This window comes from Oncorhynchus clarkii, chromosome 18 (genome assembly GCF_045791955.1).
Source record: "Oncorhynchus clarkii lewisi isolate Uvic-CL-2024 chromosome 18, UVic_Ocla_1.0, whole genome shotgun sequence".
Taxonomy (NCBI): Eukaryota; Metazoa; Chordata; class Actinopteri; order Salmoniformes; family Salmonidae; genus Oncorhynchus; species Oncorhynchus clarkii.
In genome coordinates this window covers 35,769,362-35,784,217 of record NC_092164.1, presented here as the reverse complement: position 1 = coordinate 35,784,217, position 14,856 = coordinate 35,769,362, and the positions used below count along the sequence as shown (strand labels likewise).

Below are 14,856 nucleotides of genomic sequence, written 5' to 3'. Positions count from 1 at the left end.
ACGCAAAAGATTCATGAAATACAGAATGTAATTAGTATATAAATAAACATGAATAAACTATTTATTAACTATAAATAAATATTTCAGCAGAAGATGTACTAACTACTTAGTTCCCTACTCCTCCAAAAAAGTGTGTAAAAAAGTTTACTTTTGTAGCTTATTTTATCTCTGTTTACTTTCCAGGTTTTCCCTATAAAAATCCAGATTAATCAAACTAGAGGCATTTCATTTGACATGAACTCTCCCCTTCCAATTATCCAGTAATATCGTACAATGATATACAGTCATTTCACCATGCGATGGATGTTGGTTAACAGCAATGTGATGTCACAGGCACGCTAACTTTTTTACCACATTTGTGTCGATTCAATTGACCGACTTGGAAAATTCCGATTCCCCTTTCTTTTCAGCTTCCTTATGTTATTTTCCTGTCCTGGCTAGTGTGGAACTTAAGTGACCTAACTCTCTAAACAGGGGAAATTTGTGCAAAGTAGTTGAAAGTAGACTGAGACGAAAGGGAAGCTCATCCGACAGGTGTCTAAGGCACTGGCCAAGTCTCTCTCTCTCTCTGTCTCTTCCTCTTTGTCGTTCTCTCTCTCTCTCTCTCTCTCATGCCATGGGCAGGTTTTGTGTTTGTGCACGCATGGCTGAACTTGGATGGTTCTTCTGACACTCACCCTCCGAAAGTATATAAGACTATTGAGCATGCTTTGCACCTCTGTGTTTTATTGTGAATCCAAATAAAATATCTCAAGTGTGTGTGTATCTGTGTCTGTGTGTACATGTGTGTTTGACCATGACTGTTTAGGGACCTTAGCACCTAAATGTTTAATTATGAATACAACAAAAATGGTATGTGTGTGTGATGTGGGGGATTAAGGAGAGCAAGATGTTGCAGGCCAAGATGTAGGTCAAGGAGAGGGGCTGAGGAGGTTGTACCACCAGACCAGATTGCTCGTTAAGGGCCAAACCAAGCAAAAGTCTATCTGTGTGTTTTTCAGTGGCCACAAGCCAGCCATCTGCTCTTCTTTTATTCATTCATTCATTCAGATGTCTTCCATGGGCTGAGGGTGTTCATTTGGGTGTGCGCATGTGTACGCGTGTGTGCATGGTCACTTGCGGTCAAAAGTGTACATTCATGCCATTGTCCAAAGCCAGTTGGCGCACGTCCAAACTAATCTTCTCAGTCACATGGCCAACGGCAGCTTCTCATTGGATGAGAGGATGGGGTAAAAAATCCTGGCCCAACGGTGTCTCGGGAGTTTTGGTGGCAGAGGCAAAGTGGGCACAGCACGGATACCCAAAGGATGTTACAGGGAGGAATTCCCTGTAAAAAAAAACAAAAAAACAAAGAGAGAGTGACACGGGAAATAGTGGAAGAGAAGTAAAAGAGAGGAAGTGATGACCCAAGCAAAGAGATGATGATCCCACAACTAAATGACTAACAGTAAGTCAACTGCTTCCTATTTTGAACACGTATGACATCCACTGTTTTAGAAGGAAGTTGTTGATGCAATGTATCAAGTAAAGTAAATTGTGAAATGTTCTATTTGAATCAATGCTGAGTGAATGAACAGCACTGAATAGACTTGACCCCTTGGGTCTAATTGAGTTTGGATTGGGATAATATCTCATGGTCAACAACAGTGGTTGAGAAATGGAGATGACTCATTTACACTTACTTGATGGACTGGGATTTGGATTTGGATTTGATGATCCGTGGCGACATTCAGAATAATATTTTGGCTTGGAATATGTTAAATATTTTTGCTGGGTTGAATGGAAAATCTGGATAGATTTTTTGGTGAAATGACACATTGACTTGATTCACAGTTCCGGTATTGAACGAGAACTTGGGGTTGTTTTGGATGAATTATATTGCTTATAATTTTGTCATCCATTTCTGCTCCATTGATTATATTGACAACTGCAAACATTGTCCACACCTCATCATGCAGTGGTATTAAGACAGTTTCAGTCAATTCAAAACACAAGTGCTTATCAAGAGACAACTACTAGTGACAACAACACGCAAGGCAAATGGATGCCACCAGTGAATTCATGCAAGGGTAAAGCAGCATAACACCCCTTCTCTCCCTCTCTCTTCCAGAACTCTAGTTTTAACCAACATACCTAAAGAAAGGGTCCGGCCCTTAAAGTGAACCAAATTATCACCAAGGTAACACCTTACCAAACCAAGTCCAGTGAGGGAGAGCGAATCAACAACAAAGAGTATCAAGATGAAGCTGGAGACAGCCCCAGATATGAGTGAGTGGCAAGAGGACGACTTTGCCCTCAACTGCACCTACATTGTCCCTGACCAGATGTCAGACCCCAGCATTGGCCTGCCTAAAGCCATGATGTCCATACCCCGCAACCTCACTTTTGAGTACAACACAGAGAATGAGGTAGGAACTTGACGTAACACAAACCCCAGTCAGTAGCATTTCTATGTGCCAGATTTAGAAAGTCTGATGGGAATACAGTACGAGTGACATGTCTGTGCATTGACATATTCTGTGATACACAATCATTTCTGGTTGGTCTGTCTATATGCTTGTGTAGTTTGTAGAGAATAATGAATGTCTTGCATACTCTATCAGTCTGAGTGAATTCATTAAGTCTAAATTCATCTGGGACAGCCAGAAGGCAAGGATTGTGTTAGGTGCAAGAAAAAGTTGCTCCATTCCATTCCTATGTCTGGTCCGTTTAGCTTGTCACAATGGCCAACTCGTGGGAGCTCGGGTAAAAGGCCTAAACCTCTTTTGCTGTTATCATGTCTCTAGGTCAGTGTGACAGTCATGTCTCTGGGTACACACACACACACACACACACACACACACACACACACACACACACACACACACACACACACACACACACACACACACACACACACACACACACACACACAAAATCCCAAGGCTATGTGTGTCAGGAAATCCGCTTACTGGCTTGCTTTATAACCCTATGACTCACCTGAGAAGGTATCTGCCAGAGCATGAAGTTTGAAACTGAGGGTATCCTAAAGTGGACACCATACTAGACGTTTTCGGCAATATTTGCTGTAATGAAAAGTGACCTTGAAATTGTGGTCGAAAAGCCACCTCTTTCTTCTTGAAAAACAAAGGCCACCGTTCTCTCTAGCACACTTCTCACTTGGTCATTCTTCACTTTTCCTGTGGTTGAGTAGGCATACTCTTCGTTCCTCTTTGTCTCAGTCTTTTCATCCTCTCTGCTGCTTTTTCTGCTTGGGCCTGCGAGGTGTGAAAACTGTGGTTATGAACTCATGTTGAGGCTTTATATGACTTTGTTAGTCGCCTTCCACCCTCACAAACACAGACATCAGCCAAGCCATATGCAGCATGTTGCACAGTGCAAGACTTCCCTTTCACACCAAGGGGTTGTGAGAAGTCTGTTCCTGTTTCACCAGAGGCAAAGTGACCCTCAACTCTACTGCGTCATTGCAAGAAAGACAGATGCAGTACTTGCACTTCCAAGCACAACTTTTTTATGTGAGTGTCTTTCAATGTCACAGCTTGTCTTTTGGTAAGGTTGTCTTTTTTCTCAGAGTAGCTCCCCTTTCTATAACTGCATCATGGTGATTTCTCCCCTGATTAGTTGGAAATTGCTTTGGCAATCCATATGACCTGCAGCGTTTTCATGCTTGTGTGTGTGTGTGTGTGTGTGTGTGTGTGTGTGTGTGTGTGTGTGTGTGTGTGTGTGTGTGTGTTTCCCAGCAAATGTCACAATGCCAGAGGTTGTGTGAGTCAGCAGGAAACGGACACATAACAATTGAAATAAAAATAAAAACCTATGCACTACCTATAGGGACATGTACTTAATAGTCCTTGCCAGACATTGTTTGTTACCAGTTATTGTTTAGTCATGGTGATTGACTGGGACACTCTCAGGTTGTTCACAAAGTTATTATTGAGCAAGAGAAATTCAAGTTAATTTTCATGATACTGTTTTTTTGGGGGGGGGTTCCTTTTTTTAGTTATGATGTACTTATTTTAGGAGAATATAAAGTAAGCTGATTTGGATTGGTTGTACCATTCCTTCGTAACCCTGAAGCGTGCTGGGGGTGCGAGGGTACACGTGGCAGATGGGGCGTGGGGTGTGCCAAGAGTTGAGCAGTGTGTGTGTGTGTGTGGGGGGGGGGGGGGGGGGTGTAAGTAGGTTAAGCTCCAACGATTAACTTTCGTTTGGAGTGCAGGGCAGGCATCGTCACGGGCCGCATTTCCTGGCTGTGAGAGGACCTATTCTGAGCAGGGACAGCTAAGGGGAAAGTGGGAGGGAGAGTGGTGGCGTGGTCCAGTCAAGAAGCGAGCGTCACACCCCCCCCCCCCCCCCTTCTTCCTGGTCTTCTTATTAACCTGGCTGAGCGGTCGTTAACCAGCAGCCATGTTGCAACTCATTCATTCGTCCCGCTACACCGGGGCCGCCGCACAACATCCCTGTCACACCCGCTCTCGTCTCACCCTCCGTCACCCCCTGGCCAGGACGCAACAGATCTTCTTCTTCCCCTCCCTCCCTTCATCCCCCCTTCCTTCCTCCACTCTCTTCTCCTTGTCTGCCCCTTTTGTACCCACTTATCACATATCCATTCATTGTAACTGGAAGTTTTGTAACTGAAAGATGATCTGAGAAGTATTATTGCTTCTCTCATTGTGTTTACATGTAATGGCCAAGTAGGTAGACTTTGGAGCACAAGGAAGTAACTTATGGCAACAAAAAAAAGTCAATTTTCTCATTTTAAATTCAATTTCGAGGGACGGGTTGCCCTGTATCTCCTTCTTGGAAATGGGGGGTTCAAGACAAAACCCCGTAAGACCCCCACGCTATGTGTGCGTCCCACAGATGCTTCCATGCCAAGCTTGGGTGTCCTCATACTTGATTTGGAGACGACTTGTGCCTTATTCAAACTTCCAGTACATCCTAAATAATTCCTATTGAAGTGTGAGTCAGGCTGCTATTCCTGGCCGTCAGGGCTCAGGGCAGAGAGTTCTACGATAGCTATTTCCCTGTTTCCTTGTCCCAGTTCTCAAGATAACTGTGGATGCATATTTTTTTCTTTACTTCATGGGTGTAACTTTCGTCTGGTAAACTCTGACTCAGAGTGTAGACATTGAACATGTACCGAAAAAGTCCAGGCACTACAGAGAGACTGGTGAAGGTCATTCTCACTGTTGTACTCTACCTCGCCAGCATAATTAGTAGCATGGATTAGTGATTGATGATGTATTGTCTTGTGTTCTAGGTGACAGGCGTTTTCAGCAAAGAGTACATTCCCCAAGGAACTCGCTTCGGGCCCCTGCAAGGTGACATCTACAACAAAGACAACGTCCCCAAACAGGCCAACAGGAAATACTTCTGGAGGGTGAGCAGGCAGAATAACCGTTCAAGTTCACACACACACACACGATTTGTATATTAATCATGGTTCAATTGTCCTCCTCATTAAAGTTCATAGTTCTTCCTATCTTATCCTAACAGGATTCTGGCAGCAAAGGAAACAGGATTAACAAAAAGTAGTTGTGACTTGCTCTCAGTCAGCTGGAGTTGTATATCAAGACATACTGTAAATACAGCCATGAAACCACGTGAATAAAATGACACTGTGGTTTCTAGGGGGGAAATCTCAATGCCTTATCGAACAACAATCGATGGGAACTGTTTCTCGAAAGAGACGGGCAAAGAGGTTTGACTAGAATTTGGTCCTAGTTTTCTTCTCCAATTATTCTTAGAAGAAGAAGCAAAAGTGGTTAAACAGTTTCACACCAAGTCAGTCAGTTCCCATCTAAAAGGAAACCAAAATGCATTGCACAGAAGCCCAGAGGTATTCAGGGCTTTTGAACAGATTTTTGAGGAAGTTGTGGATCTTTTCACATACGCAAGTATAGCGTCCTTCACAGTAACACTAACTGCTTTCCCAGAGCTCAAGTCCCTTTCAACAAGTTTGACATACAGGAAGTGATTGTTAGTGTCCCGTTCTATCTCTCTCACACACACTTTCTTCTCATTCCCACACGCCCTCGTCCCCTCTGTCTCACGGCAGTGACTTATGTCATTCAGGAGTTTTCTCTGTGTCGTTTCCCCATTAAGGCGTTCTTGTCCTACGTTTTCACCTTTCTTCTGGCATTTCCTCCGGTAAGCCAGACCCGTCCCGTCCTACTACTGCAATACTGAAAGTCGGACTTGCCTTGAGAGTATGTCAACACTCTCTCGCCAGGCAGGTGTAGACGTGCGTGACGTGTGTCTGTGTGCCTGTGAGCACATGCCACTATCTACAGTACAGTATGTGTGTGTTTGAGTGTCTGCCAAGACAGCCACTGTACATTTCCTCAGGAGGTACCAGTAAAAACAATTACAGTGCTCCCAATATTTAATACATTACTGAGAAGTTGAAATGTAATGGAAATGTGGAGGGTTGACAGTATTCTGACATGGAGGGTTGACAGTATTGTGATGTATCTCCTGGTGGGAAGCAGCCATTCAGGTCTGAGCATATTGAGAGAAACCCCCAACCAGAGTGAGAGAGAAAAAAAGAAAAAAAGCCCTTTGCCCCACCCCCCCCTCTCTGTCAGTATAATGTAGCAGCTGATAAAAGCAGTGACAGCGCTGATTTCACACCAGACAGTGACAGTAGCTCAGGAAGACACACTCAGGACACAACACAAGTGGAACAATAACCAGCTCATTGGAAGAGGATATAGGAGTCTATTCTGCCCATGGCAGAGGTGAACTATTCTTTCTCTCTCATATATATATATATATATATATATATATATATATATATATATATATATATATATATATATATATATATATATATATATATATATATATATATATACTTTGATAACTGGTGTCAATGGCTGTCAGCTTAGCAACTCCGCAACTACAATGACTGTTTCAGTCATGAGTGAATGCAACAAAGTAGAAATCAGTCAGTTACAAAGTTGTGTACTAACTCATCTAATGTGGTGTTGTCTGATGTTACACTGCGTTTAAATACAATTGTGCTTGTGAGTGTGTGTGTGTGTGTGAGTGTGTGTGTTCTATTCTATTACTTGATTGTATTATTATTATATTGTATTCTCATCCCTCTCCTCTCTTTTCCCTCTCAGATCTATAACAGGGGGCGGCTACACCACTTCATCGACGGCTATGACGTGCGGAGCAGCAACTGGATGCGCTACGTCAACCCGGCGCGCTCGCTGTCCGAACAGAACCTGGTGGCGTGTCAGAACGGACGAGACGTCTACTTCTACACCATCCGGCCCGTGGAGGCCAATCAGGAGCTGCTGGTGTGGTACAGCCAAGAGTTCGCCGGGAGACTGTGCAGCCAACCGGGAGACGAGCTCAAACAAAGTGAGTGCCGTCTTTGATTATTTTGCCCTCCTCTCACCTGTTCACTCTCCTCGAGTCCTCCCCTTCTTTATTCCCCACCCTCTACTCTTTTCTCCACTCATCTTTCTCTCTGTGCTCTCATTGAATTGCTCCTTCCATCTACTCTCTAATTCTCTCTTTTTTTTCTGTGACTACAATGCAGCACTCTCCTTTGTTGTGGCACTTGAACTCAATGACAATCTGTCAGCGGGTGAGAGGACAATGTAGTAAAAGACAGTCAGGTGTGACGTACACTGAGACCGTTTTCTTTTCATACCTAGAGCAGATACAAATGGGATTCAAATCTGTCTGCTCGATAAAATGACACAAAAGTGAGCACATTTTTTGGGGGGTTCTGATCAGACTTTCATGATTGTCGTCTTCAAAGCAAACATGAAGTATCTTTCTCATATTGAAAAGATCTCAAGAGTTTATCAGATGGTAGACAATGGGACTGAGTGTGACGCAAACTGTTTCCTGTATAATTTACTTTCTGGAGCGGGTGGCATTGTTATTGTCATGGTTGGGTCATTTACTGTCAAAACACAATAGACGACCTCACCTGACTTAATGTAGAAGACACCTCACCCACCCACACACACTCACTCTTTTTGACGCAACACAGGGGAAATCTCAAAGGAAGTAGGAAAGTCTTCTCAACAATGCCTGGTAAAGTCCATGAGTCATAGTCAGCTGTATTTTCAGGTATGGCAAGGTGTCCATGCATTACATGATAAATAGTTTTGTTGCAAGAAACTCTGCAAGGAGGCATACCCTATTACACTACAATTACATTGCACAGTCATTCAACCTGTTGACTAATGTTGACTAGGCTACAATGACAACCGCATTTATACAGTCCTTTTTACTATGTACTCCACACACTTGGCAACCCCTGATAAAGACTAGAGCAAATAGGCTAGGCTTCTAAGATTAAACATAGAAATATAGGATAAAAGTAGCCTCAATTGTCTATCCAATGACCAATTTCTAGGCCTAATAAATGGCTGATTCTTTTTTCACTGAACAGGTTGGCACTGAACAGGTTGGCACTGAACAGGTGAAAATGGAAACTTCATGCCTAAGCTCTGTATTGTCACTCGAATGCATGGTTTAATTCACTACTGTAGCCTACAGTGGTTTGACTTTCACTTTAATCCAGGTTGTAAGGCAATTCCTGTTAAACAATACGTCATGTGTCAGTTAAGGTACACAGCTACTCACATAAATCAGCAACCGTTTTTCTATGACCACAAGCCAGTAAACAACATTTTTTCTTTGCCCTGTGCCTATGGTGTGTACCTCGCGTTCCATGCGCACAGGCAATTCCTGTTTTTTACCGCAAGGTTTCCAATTAAATGTCAGTAGTCTGAAGCTGCATTTCCAAATGTCTTTCTTCCTGCTGTTCGGAGAAAAATACACTTGTAGGGTAATTCACACCTTGCGACAGAAACGTCCCAAAAATGAAAGCTCTTGGTTTTACTATCAAGCCTACATGACACATACCCACATACACCCACACATTAAACACACACACGTTTCTCAAAATGAAAAAAATACTATCTTTGAAGTGTCATCTAAAAACTGAAAACATCATCTTCATTTACCATAAGAGGGAGTGCCAGGGAGGATGTGAGTGTGCGAGTGCGGTGTGTCATTAGTCACTTCTCACCTCATTAAGACTGTGAACTTTTGCGTTTGTCAATCAGTACTCGCCTATTGAAGGAAGGATTGAAGTTGTTTTATTGTGTGGATTGAATAGATTGACACTACGTCTGACCTAGTGTCTTCTTTTCATCCATAGAACACATATGCGGAGATGTCAGAGAATCTGAGTTCACCAAACAACACCTACCTCAGCCGACCTGGCTCCTGAAAAAGAAGGACGATATGAAGGACGAGAGAGAAGATGAAGGAGAGGAGAGAATTGACGTAGAGGTGCTGGAGAGAGACACTCCACCCGACACGCCAGACGACCAAATCATGGATTTCAGCCAGAAGATGGAGAAGGAGGAGGTAACCCAGGACCACCAGGGAGCCATACCCTCTCCTCAACCCGACCAGAGAGAGCCCAACCTGGCATCTCACAACTACGGTTTCCCTGAGCACCACCCTATTGCCCCCTCCCCACACCGTGACCTCCCCCTCCACCTCCACGGGCTCTACAGCCACAGAGAGGGCCTAGTGTCCTCCTACCCCCTCTACTACCCCTCCAGACCCCTTCAATCCACCCATCAGCTTATCCCCACATACAGCAGGCCCCACTACCCCCACCTCCTCCCCCAGTACTCCCCACCTTTCCCTGGGATGCTCCCCTCCAGAGGCCCCCTGCAGCACAGTAGCTACCTGGGTAGCGATGGACTTCCATACCCCTCTATGACTTACCAGCCTGGTCTGCTCCCAGTGCCTCTGCCCTACCGCGGAGCTACTCAGGGAGGGCTAAAAGAGAGGACCCCAAATATGTCACCTCCTCATGGAGCCCCAGCCACCCCAGAGCTCTCCCCCCTGCCCAAGCAAGAGCACCAGATGCCCCTGCAGTCACCCTCTGGCTGTGAGGAGGCCATGAACCTCAGCCTGGCGATGCCAAAGAGCAGCCCCTCGCCACCCGCTGCCCCTCGGTACAAATCCCAACCCTACCCCCTGAAGAAACAGGACGGCAAGATCAAGTACGAGTGCAACGTCTGCCTCAAGACTTTCGGGCAGCTGTCCAACCTCAAGGTGAGGATTTCAGAAGACATAGGTGGTTTTTTGGTGGCCAAATCTAGTATTGTCTGTCATTGTGGGTTCCTATCTAATCTAGGCATTTTTCTTTTAGGTGCATCTGAGAGTTCACAGTGGAGAGAGGCCCTTCCAGTGTCACCTCTGTCAGAAGAGCTTCACCCAGCTAGCCCACCTGCAGAAGCACCACCTGGTCCACACAGGAGAGAAACCACACGAGTGCACGGTATGTCTGTGTTTTGATCCGCTTTCTCCAGTCTACTTGAGCTCTAGGACACACACAAACGACACAATCACACACAAAATACACAATCACACACACGACAAAACACACACACACACACGCACACACACACACACACACACACACACACACACACACACACACACACACACACACACACACACAAACCCCTGCCTTGCCCCTGTGATATAAGGAATCCCTAGGCTTTTGTTGAACACTATATTGTAACTAAACTCAGCAAAAAAATAAACGTCATCTCACTGTCAACTGCGTTTATTTTAAGCAAACTTAACATGTGTAAATATTTGTATGAACATAACAAGATTCAACAACTGAGACATAAACTGAACAAGTTCCACAGAAATGTGACTAACAGATTTGGAATAATGTGTCCCTGAACAAAGGGGTGGTCAAAATCAAAAGTAACAGTCTGGTGTGGCCACCAGCTGCACTAAATAATGCAGTGCATCTCCTCCTCATGGACTGCACCAGATTTACCAGTTCTTGCTGTGAGATGTTACCCCACTCTTCCACCAAGGCACCTGCAAGTTCCCGGACATTTCTGGGGGGAATGGCCTTAGCCCTCACCCTCCGATCCAACAGGTCCCAGACGTGCTCAATGGGATTGAGATCCGGGCTCTTCGCTGCCCATGGCAGAACACTGACATTCATGTCTTGCAGGAAATCACATACAGAACGAGCAGTATGGCTGGTGGCATTGTCATGCTGGAGGGTCATGTCAGGATGAGCCTGCAACAAGGGTACCACATGAGGGAGGAGGATGTAACGCACAGCACTGATATTGCCAGACATGACAACAAGCTCAGTCCCATGATGCAGTGACACACCGCCCCAGACCATGACGGACCCTCCAACTCCAAATCAATCCAGAGTGCAGGCATCGGTGTAACACTGATTCCTTCGACAATAAATGCGAATCCGACCATCACCCCTGCTGAGACAAAACCGCGACTCGTCAGTGAAGAGCACTTTTTGCCAGTCCTGTCTGGTCCAGCGACGGTGGGTTTGTGCCCATAGGCGACGTTGTTGCTGGTGATGCCTGCCTTACAACAGGCCTACAAGCCCTCAGTCCAGCCTCTCTCAGCCTATTGCGGACAGTCTGAGCACTGATGGAGGGATTGTGCGTTCCTGGTGTAACTCTGGCAGTTGTTGTTGCCATCCTGTACCTGTCCCGCAGGAGTGATGTTCGGATGTACCGATCCTGTGCAGGTGTTGTTACACGTGGTCTGCTACTGCGAGGACAATCAGCTGTCAGTCCCGTCTCCTTGTAGCACTGTCTTAGGCGTCTCACAGTACGGACATTGCAATTTATTGCCCTGGCCACATCTGTAGTCTTCATGCCTCTTTGCAGCATGCCTAAGGCATGTTCACGCAGATGAGCAGGGATCCTGGGCATCTTTCTTTTGGTGTTTTTCAGAGTCAATAGAAAGGCCTCTCTGTAAGCTGTTAGTGTCTTAACGACCGTTCCACAGATGGATGCTCATTAATTGTTTATGGTTCATTGAACAAGCATGGGAAGCAGTGTTTAAACCCTTTAAATTGAAGATCTGCAAAGTTATTTGGATTTTTACGCATTATCTTTGAAAGACAGGGGTCCTGAAAAAGGGACGTTTCTTTTTTTGCTGAGTTTATGTGGGTGTGATCAAGGTGTCAGTCCTATGTTTATTTTCCTAGTAGGGTTCTCCCACTAAAAAAATAACCAGTCTAGGGTCATACCCTGCTGGCACACAACCAGGGAAGGCCCTGTCTGATAATATAGAAACCAGGAGCCTGGTCTCACCCAGTTGTTCTAATGATATTACTATCACAGCATCATCCTATCCTGAACTCTCCTATCTATCTGTTCCTATTCATATAGGTGTGTGACAAGCGCTTCAGCAGCACCAGCAACCTCAAGACCCACCTGCGGCTCCACTCAGGTGAGAAGCCCTACGAGTGCAAGCTGTGTAGCACAAAGTTCACCCAGTACATTCACCTGAAGCTGCACCGACGCCTGCATAGCGCCCGCGACCGCCCCTACCAATGCCCGCTCTGCGCCCACGCCTTCCTCCACCGCTTCTCGCTGCGCATCCACCAGCACAGCTGCTGTCATGCTTCCCAGGCCCACGCTAAACCCCATACCCACGCCCACATCTGTGATCTGGTTGAGCGCTTTGACACCAGCCCCGAGGCGGACACGCTGCCTGAAGGGGCAGGGCCGGCCCAAGTGGAAGCTGCAGTGGAGCGCTGGGTGGCCCGGAGCTTGGAAGGGCGAGACGGCAAGGAGGACCAGAGTGAAGCCACCCTGCTGCTCAAGGCCCTCACGGCGGCCATTAACACCCCAGCTCCTCCCACCACCTCATCTCAAAGCCCTACTTCAGCCTATCAGGAGAGGGCTAGCGTGGTACGCTTCTACAACCGGCCAATGGTGAAGATGCAAGGGCAGTAGGGCAAAGTGGACGGACCCTTGTGGGGAGGGAATAAGAGAGACATTTTTAGGGTCTACCTCCTGAACGAAGGCAATTTAATGTTGCTAAGCCAGAGAACAATCGATAAAGTTGTCGCCAAAAAAAAAGTATTTCCCCAAGGGGAAGTGAGACTATTAAAAGCCAATGAGAGAGCAGCACCAAAACAAAGATCATTCCAAAGACATGGTGTCTTCTTATTAGCAGTGATGTGCTCGCAACTGTTTTCACTCAGGTTTACAGGTGTAATTTACATGGGATGTGTGAAAGAGTTTGCTGTACCCTCCTTTTTTTGCTTGTCAGCTATATTTGTTCAGTTGAGTGATTATTTTAATTGTTTGCGTAATGTTACATGTCTTGATACTTCCAGGGAGGCTTATTCCTTGGAAAACCACTGCACCATTGCCAGGAACTATTACTGGGATATTTCATGTTTTATTAGTGAACAAGTCTTTGTGTGTATTTATTTATTTTTGCTCAAAGGGCAAACCAGGGAGCTTGAAACTCTGTGAATGTATTTGCCAAAAAACAACAAGAATCAAAGAAAATATGAGGATAAACAAACGGGGCTTATGTAGCATAACAATTTTTGTTTACTTAAATAGTGTATTCTAATGTAATGTAGCAAAATGGAGGAAAAAAAGCAAACTAAATGTAGTCAGAATGTTATAACGTTCCGGTTCGATGCAAATAGCTTCTAAGGACTTCCTGTGAGTCATCTAGCGATGTATTGGAGGTGCATACTTCTGCAAAGATAAAAATTTTTTCTTTGTATTTTTGTATGTTAAAACATTTATTTTGCATTTATATTTGTAAGACATTTTTAACAGTGCTGTTTTTTTTCCATTGTGTTCCTGAATATATACTGATATAGCATTGTGTTTCTAGCTCTTTCTCAGTTGTTATCTACCGACTGTCGATAAAGCTTTATTTCATTCGTCCTCTATACTGGTGGTAGATGTGAGCCAGAACCAAATGTACTGTAGTCTGTATTGCACATACCCCTTAACTCAGTCTGCTCCTAGTATTACTGTATATATGCTCAGGTGAATGGCTCTAATCTCTTGTTATTTTACCAAAACTATTGACACAAGTGGCACTGGAAAAAGCCCGGAAGTAGATCCATGTGCACCAAGGTTTCTTTAACCTAAAACAAAAATGGTGGAATAGTTCTAACATTGTTACTACTCTGAGTGAGTCGTGAATAGATTTTTTTTATATATACATATTTGTCGTTTTTGTACAGCATTTTGATGATACTTTCATAGTAAATGTCTCACATTAAACATATTGTTTCTCAAAAATGGATGTGTTTTGGATTCTCTTTTCTCTCTTCATAAATTCCATAATTGTATATCCATGCTTACATGAACGCACACACAGACACCCCCTCACAAATCCCCCACATACTCCCGCCCTCTCTTACTCATAACCCAACTCTAGAAAGTCCCACACAACCTCTCACTCAATACTCTTCTTTGAGTTCACCTTCTTCTACAATAGAGGAACTGAGAGTATGCACTGATGTTAACTAGAATCAGCAACACTTACCATCAGACGATACTAATGTACTAATAATGATTGCAACATTGAATGTGGATTATGTCTTCTGAGAAGATGTCACCTTTTGGGATATTCAGCTCTTTTGAAAATCTGACAAGCTATTGTTATCACCTTTTAACATACGCATACAATATCTAATCATATTTGAATTCAATAGGATTTCTATGAATACATCATACCAGAACGTAATTTGAAATGTTGATCAAATACCACGCTGCTGCAAATACATTTTTAGATTTACGTGTGTTGATGACTGACTGAGTACTGGCACACCTGATGAAGGTGAAACACAATGTGATGATGAACCTCCCGACATTAAACCACACTTTCAGTCAACAAAACTACACCATAGTTACAGTAAGCTGAGCCACTACTATTACAGTAAAATCTCTTTCTTTTTTCCCTCCCTCCCGTTCTTTCTCTGGTGGTGCCCCCCCCCCCCCCACACACACATACATACAGTGGGGCAAA

The 14,856-nt window shown here is 44.5% G+C and overlaps 1 protein-coding gene across 2 annotated transcripts; it reads left to right on the top strand.

Annotated features, from left to right (window-relative positions):
* Positions 1-1,276: 1,276 nt before the first annotated feature.
* LOC139373394 (PR domain zinc finger protein 1-like) lies at positions 1,277-14,126 on the top strand. Of its 2 annotated transcripts, XM_071113846.1 has the most exons (7): positions 1,277-1,447; positions 2,111-2,408; positions 5,264-5,383; positions 7,134-7,377; positions 9,200-10,113; positions 10,211-10,339; positions 12,237-13,571. In XM_071113846.1, the coding sequence occupies exons 2-7, from the start codon at positions 2,241-2,243 to the stop codon at positions 12,804-12,806; spliced, it is 2,145 nt and encodes a 714-aa protein (XP_070969947.1). In that variant the 5' UTR covers positions 1,277-1,447; positions 2,111-2,240; the 3' UTR covers positions 12,807-13,571. The 2 variants fall into 2 exon arrangements, with proteins under 2 accessions (XP_070969947.1, XP_070969949.1); XM_071113848.1 differs by lacking the exons at positions 1,277-1,447; positions 2,111-2,408; positions 5,264-5,383 and adding an exon at positions 6,638-6,743 and having other exon boundaries at positions 12,237-14,126.
* The last annotated feature ends 730 nt before the right edge of the window (positions 14,127-14,856 follow it).